The following is a 6,974-nucleotide window of genomic DNA, read 5'->3' as shown; positions in this document are numbered from 1 at the left end:
TGTCGTCCCTTTACGGATTTGTATCCGGGTTATTGCATGATATGCTTATTGATTTACATCCTGGTAATTAGGATGGTGACATGCTTAGTGACCTGGTTAGGTCGATATTCTGGTATATAGGATGATGATAGGTTAGTGACTGGTTAGGTCTGTATCATGGTTATAGGATGTTGTTATGATTAGTGATTTGTTACATCAGTTTGACTGTTATATATATGCTAGCGTATGATATCTATGTGCATATGTTTATTTGACTGGGGGTTGGGTGAGGTGGTCATGCTTTGTGCTGAAGGTCAACATACCCAGGGCGGTCCGGATAAACTGAAGGCCCTCCAAAGGGGTTCAGTCAGGTCGAAGGCCCGGTGAGCGGTCCGGATAGGCTGTAGGCCCTGCGAGGCAGTCCAGACGTGTCGAAGGCTCGGAGAGTGGTCCAGATAGGCTGAAGGCCTGCAAGGTAGTCCAGTCAGGCTGAAGGCTCATTATGCATGTTGTTTTCTTATATGTTATATGATATGGTTATATATGTATGGCGTTGGTATTTTGGGGGTAACTCACTAAGCCTTCGAGCTTACATTTATTGATTATTGTTTCGCGTACTTCTGATGATCGCGGGAAGGCGAAGGTATGATCGTACAGCTCCTCATATTTCATGATTTTATGATTTGATTATGGGGATACTCTGATGTTTAAACTATTTTGAAAACAAACTATAATAACTTAATGGTTTTAAATGTTTTAAAAAGATTTAAATTGTCTTGAATTTTTATGGATGTTACAAAGACTATGTATTAAAATCATGTTCATGAAAGTAACTATGCACTCACTTGATATAGATGGAAGACTCATGGGAAAGTCATCTCTGTGACTGACACTTCAAATTCCCTTTTAAAATGACCTAGACACGAATATTACTAAGTCTTAGTATTCATTTGCATTTATAAAGTTTAATCGTTATAATGTTTTTATCAGATCTATCAATAATCTCAAAAGAACATCGACGTATAGCTAATAAGAAATAACAAGGTAAGATCGTATTCGGAGGTAGGATCCATTTGGCATATAAAGGTATATTGTTTGGAAAATCTGCTTTAAACATCTCGCTGATATTGTCTTGACATCATTCCCATAAGTAGATCGGTCAATATAACAATTGGTATTACTGATAAATCTTACTTATAAGTTCATAATAACATTTACGAACAAAAATATAAGCTATACTTAAATCACGCTAAGCATAACTCAACTTACAGGTTGTTTAACGAAAAACCGAACATTACACAGGAAAAACTTTGAAATCGAAAGCTCTATTTTTTCGAGCTCTCTAGAGCTCCAGAGCTTTGCCACTAACACCTAAGAACTACTAAAGTCAGACCTTAAGGCCTTGGGAAATTTTGAAAGAGTTTGGGAGAAGAATGAGTGACAAAGAGCAAAAAATCAACCATATATATAGACTTCTAGAAGGGGTACACCATGCCTAGTGATATGGCAGCCTCTCCTTAAGCCACGTGTCACAATCTGCTTGCAATCCTTAAGGAAGAAGGGTGTTTCTGATCATGCCATGTGTCAAGATTTGGGTCGTCTGAATTTATTTTCTAAAAGTCATAAATTTCGCATACGATCTATATCCACGCATAGCTATCGATGAGTACTACAACTTTCATTTAGACCTCGTCATCTAATTTTCAACTTATTTTTCGTTTTTCAGTTCAAGGAGGCTTAGACTATAAATAACACTGTGAAATTCATAATTTCTCCATACGAACTTCGTTTTCGACGTTCTTTATATCCCTAAATTTGTATCGACGGGTACTACAACGTTCATTTAGACTTCATCGGCTAATTCTCAATATATTTCAATTTTACAAATCTCAACAGATTTCGCCGCGTTTCGAAACTAGGGACGAAGTTTTACTTATATCATTCACATACGAGCTCTGTTTTTTACTGTCTTTATATTGATGCATTTGTATTTATAAGATCTCCAACTCTCATTTACATTGTTTTGTCTAACAACCAACAGATTTTAATTTTGATTTTTGTGTCGCACACTGTTGTACAGTGTCACACTCGAAACTTCAAAAAGTTATAACTTCTTCATATGAAGTCAAATATAGGCGTTCTTTATATGCACGCTTTCCTAATTATGAGTATTACGACTTTAGTTTAGATCACTTATGATAATAAGCAACCTATGTTGTCGTATCAGTTTGAACACGAAACTTAGATAGATTATAACTTACTCATCAGATTTGATCGTTCTTTATATTAACAGAATTGTCATTACGTCTACTACAACTTTATTTAAGATTATCTATCCTAAATAACCTTTTATTTTTAATCTTTAATTTATTGCTTCAACTTTATTTAAGATTATCTATCCTATGCATGTTTTATTTTATATACTCTGATTTGGATATTTGTATCTTGATTTTCAAACAATAGTTTTCCTTATCTTGAAAAAAATGTATGTTATCTTTTAAAAATAAAAATTTAGTTTGAAAAATAAGACGGTACATAGTATATACAATTTTATGTACAAACTAGCAACAAGCTTTCATTTATATGCACCACAGTTCAAATCTATACTCGTAATAAACATAATTTTATTACGGACTATATGATTTTATTAACGCAACATGTTAACCTTTTATCAATTTATGCAAAAAAGCATAGGAAATATCCAACGATGTTTCATTTCAAGACCAAAATACGAAATATTAAACTCAATGAGAATATGGTACGGATTCATAAGCGATGACAGTTGCATAGATTAGTAAAAAAAAAAAAAGTAAACATAGTTACACAAATTCATAAAAGTTGATTATCGACACAAAATAATTAAGTATAAGTCCAAAATCGGTAGATCCTAAATAATATAAAAAAAAAGTATATATTAATACAAAAAGGGAAGAATTATTATGGCTGTTCTTGAATACATTTGTTGCATTTGCATCTAAACCCGTAGTCTGCAAGCAATGCCTGTCTCTCTTCAAAAGGAAGGTCTTCATCTATGTATGATATGGTAATCTGACATTTTCAAAAAAAGTTAAATCCAAAGTTTTATTACAACTGAATACAGATAAGATGCTATATAATAATAATAATAATAACCTCTTCTCCTTTTTTAATAGGTGTAGATGCTAGTATGGTTGCTTGGCCATCTCTGTCCTATAATTTTGAAGGAGAAAATATTAGCATCCAACTTTCAATTTTTTTTTTTTAAAAAAAAAAACATTTTATATTAATCTTTTTTTCTTATTATGACATCATACTTTGAAAAGTCGATTACTTTGTATTTGGGTAGATTTTTCAAAGTAGAATGTTGTAATAGGAAGAAACAAATAAACAAATCAATGGAAGTACATTGTCATATCTTGCACTTAATAAATAATTTTTTGCAATCATATATAATAATAATATAAAAACATGTATTTACCTCATCACGTTTAAAAGCTTTAGCAGTGGGACAACACGAATGGTTCATACAGCTTTGCAGTGGGAAAAATGCTGTGCCTGAAAAATTAAAATTTTGCAAAATAATGATTTTTCAATTAAACCTTTTTCACAGAGCATGAAAAAGCGGTTTTTTAGACTGCATAGTTTGATTTATTTGTTTATTATAACGTATTACTTTTTGAATCTTTCTATTACATCATTCTTCTTTCAAACTGTCTTATTAATACATTTTACTTCAGCATAACATTCAATTTTAGGACTCTGTACTTTGAAAACTACATGTTTATAGCTGTGAAAAAATGGTTGATTTAAAGTTTCATAATAGGAAGCATAATACAAATAAATAAAATTATTTTGTTATTTCTTGCAATTATATTACCTTGGCAACAAACAGAATAGTCCTCCCCAAGAGCATCAAGAAAAGGCTGTGTAATTTCATCAACTTCTTTCTGCAAAAAAGATACAAACAGAAAGATACATTTAATAATTAATTAATTAATTAAATATATTGTTTTAATCTGATTCTAACCTTTTTGGGTTCGGGTAGATCATCTATGTACAAAAAGTAATCCTCCACTGGAGATGCTACAACCAAATCACTATCATATTCATATACAAAACCCAATGTCACATTCATAATAATGCATATATTGATGATATTAAAAGTTTCTGAAAATTGCTATAAATTTGTAATTAAATGGTAATAGAAAGAAAGACAGGTGAATGAAAACTTACAGGTTATTCAGCTCAAACATGCCAATAATATGCCCAAAGATTTCTAGGGAGAACACTGAATTAAGATTAAGGAGTACAATATAATATAATATAATATATATATATATATATATAATGTATAAAAAATTTAAGCATGTGTCCAGGATACATGGCAAACATTCCTCGTCGATAATTGCTTCCTTTAAAAGCTCCAGTGACTAAAAAAAAGTCAAAGTAATGATTAGAGTTTTGACCACAGAAGCAAAAGCAATACAAGGTTTACGAAATTCTGATTCTACTTATTTTTATTTTTATAATATAATTATAATAATATCTTATTATGTCAAGGATTGACCTCAAATGCCAGCTGTCTTATTTGCATTCTAAAAGCAGCTTCGTCGCAAGTATCAACATCATCAGGCAATGCAATACAGTCCCACCACCTACATTTGGAAATATTTTTTTTAAAATACAATCCCTTAATAAGAAAAAAAAATATAGAAATTAAGATATTATAATAAACAAATAAATGGAAGTATGTTGCTATTTCTTGTATTCCACCCTAAAGTTATAAAATTGTTACCAGTTTAAAAGGTGTATGTAATTGCATTGATATAGAATGTAACATGGTAGAAATAAATGGATTTTGTTATTGCAATGATGAAAAGGGCCTAAGAGAGTTGTTGCATATTCACATGTGTAATGTAGTGATAAGTATTTTTATCATCAAAAAAGAGAGATGAAAATTTTGATATATATACCTTCTCTTGTATCCCATTGATAAAGGCTTCCAAGCATTTAAAAGAAGAGAAAAATTGTGGTTGCCTAAAACTTCAGCAATGTGATTCTTCTCTTTCTCTTTATTGTGTGCTGCTTTTAACTTCCTGTACTTTAAGATTGTAGAAGAAATTGCCTGAAAATGGAAGCAAAAAAAAATCTATTTTGTTAAATGTTAATCATATTTTGTCAATATATGTCATAAAGCCTTGATCTTTCAAAATGTATATCATTTTAGATGGACAAAGTGTGTAAATGAATTGTAGTTATTTCTTGCATTTAGCCAAAAAGAAAAGGGAAGAAAAGTGAAAATATGAGCTTTAAAAGAATTTACCTTGGCAGCAAGAAGAAAAATGTCATTTGTCTCTGATAGAAAGAGAAAAAAGCTTAGGAATCGAGGGGTAAAAAGGGAAAATATGTGTAGATGGATATAACAACATTTCAACCTTACCATTAGCATGTTCTATAAATCTTGAAAGTGCCTTTTTGGACAACGATTTTGACCCATCTCCAGTACAAAGTATAGAATGACATAAATCCCAATCAGCATGTGCACAAGATTTGCTACAAATAATTCAAATATGTCATTGTCATGTCATCTAAGTGTTAGTTAACACAATCAATCAATGATCTAATTTGAATCATTTGAATAACTATGTTTCTAACATTCAAATATTGATGGATGATTAATTAAGAATAAAAATAAAAGCAAGAAAAGGTATTAGGATACTCACCTACAGTAGTAAGCGTCTCTACATCCCCCAAGGCAATTGATAACAGAAGGCAATGGAAATTTCTTTGAATATGGCAATGCTAATTTCTCATGCATTAATGACTCTACACTCTCAGTAGGAAGCTGAAATCTATTTCTGGATGTGGTAGAAGAGCAATGTTGAAACTCTAACTGATCTTTGGATGCTAAATCAGAACAATCTTTTGGGCTCCCTAAACCCTGAAGATAAAGCTTCCTCCCAATTTGGAGTTCTATTGACCCAATAAATTGGAAGCAGAAACTACAGACAAGACAATCAATCTACAAGAAAGAAATGTTTAAGCTAAGAGAAAGGATTGGTAATGTAAAGTGTTCAAAAAAAACCATGATTCGTTCAAAAACAAAGAAAGAAATGAGTGGGAACCTTATTTGAGGAATGTTGCACACCGAAAAGCATTTGATCTTTCAAAATAAGGTCGTCTTCTTCAAACTCCATGTCAGCATAAACGCCTGAAAGTTTTTTCCAGTTTTCAGAATGTTACATTGCAGGTAATTAAGAACGAATAGTTTAGGATTTGTTGAGTTCGATACATAATTACAAAGATGACAATTCATTATTCATCTCTCCTATGCAATATATCAAACAGGTGGTGTGCAAAAGAATGGAATAACTCTCCGTTGCTTGTTATCATCGTATTTTTAAAGACAAACATCCTTAGCATATATGCATAGTAAAAATACTAATCTAGGTTCTTCTTAGATGGTTTTAACAAATGCTTAAAGGTTAAAAAGGTGTCATTTTTTGTTTCCGCCAAAAGCAAGAGGAAGGGTACCTTTTCCATAGTCATTGGTTGGTTTGACTTGAATCCCATTACATTGTTTACTTGTTATAAGTTCATCGAAATACTCCTGCAGCTTATTAAGTTAACGAATTACATTCTCATATGGTAATTATCGAGAGAGATAAATAAGTCAGAGAGAGAAAAAGAGAGAAAGATTGCCTGGACTTGAAGGGGTGAAGGTGGTTCGAGTAGAACGGCGATTTGCTCAGAGAATTGAGCATCTATGGGGCAAACGACCTCCATTGCTAATGGGCTTCTGTAACGCGTTTCTTGAATACTCGAGGCTCGACTCTGCGTAGAACGGCTATGGAATAAAGTATGCCGTTCTTCTACCTCCCAATTTCCCAATAACAATGGAAAAAAGCCTATGACTTTACATAAATAGTCCCTCGAGTACTTTATAATCTGTAAATTTAGTCCATAGGTTAAAATCTTACATTTATGGTTTTCATTTTTCAGTTAAATTCATGTCC

The 6,974-nt window shown here is 31.8% G+C and overlaps 1 protein-coding gene across 1 annotated transcript; it reads right to left on the bottom strand.

The window, feature by feature from the left end:
* Positions 1-2,785: 2,785 nt before the first annotated feature.
* Positions 2,786-6,841, bottom strand: ATXR2 (histone-lysine N-methyltransferase ATXR2). Its single transcript, XM_078990729.1, has 15 exons — positions 6,661-6,841; positions 6,493-6,568; positions 6,084-6,169; positions 5,682-5,980; positions 5,399-5,511; positions 5,282-5,313; positions 4,932-5,083; positions 4,526-4,613; positions 4,340-4,388; positions 4,192-4,246; positions 3,986-4,055; positions 3,836-3,905; positions 3,437-3,513; positions 3,112-3,168; positions 2,786-3,027 (listed from the first exon to the last, which is right to left on the bottom strand). The coding sequence occupies exons 1-15, from the start codon at positions 6,742-6,744 to the stop codon at positions 2,917-2,919; spliced, it is 1,419 nt and encodes a 472-aa protein (XP_078846855.1). The 5' UTR covers positions 6,745-6,841; the 3' UTR covers positions 2,786-2,916.
* Positions 6,842-6,974: the final 133 nt, after the last annotated feature.

Source organism: Lactuca saligna, chromosome 4, assembly GCF_052625555.1.
Source record: "Lactuca saligna cultivar CGN05327 chromosome 4, ASM5262555v1, whole genome shotgun sequence".
NCBI lineage: Eukaryota > Viridiplantae > Streptophyta > Magnoliopsida > Asterales > Asteraceae > Lactuca > Lactuca saligna.
The sequence above is the reverse complement of the archived record's forward strand: the minus strand, read 5'-3'. Positions and strand labels throughout refer to the sequence as shown.

What these genes read in the sequence shown, in the direction of transcription:
- ATXR2 (XM_078990729.1), bottom strand. Translation starts at nt 6,744, where the DNA reads ATGGAGGTCGTTTGCCCCATAGATGCTCAATTCTCTGAGCAAATCGCC. An exon ending in CTATTCTGTTTGTTGCCAAG is followed by an intron (nt 3,514 to 3,835) that starts GTAATATAATTG and finishes TTAATTTTTCAG; the next exon opens with GCACAGCATTTTTCCCACTG. An exon ending in AAGCTTTTAAACGTGATGAG is followed by an intron (nt 3,169 to 3,436) that starts GTAAATACATGT and finishes TCAAAATTATAG; the next exon opens with GACAGAGATGGCCAAGCAAC.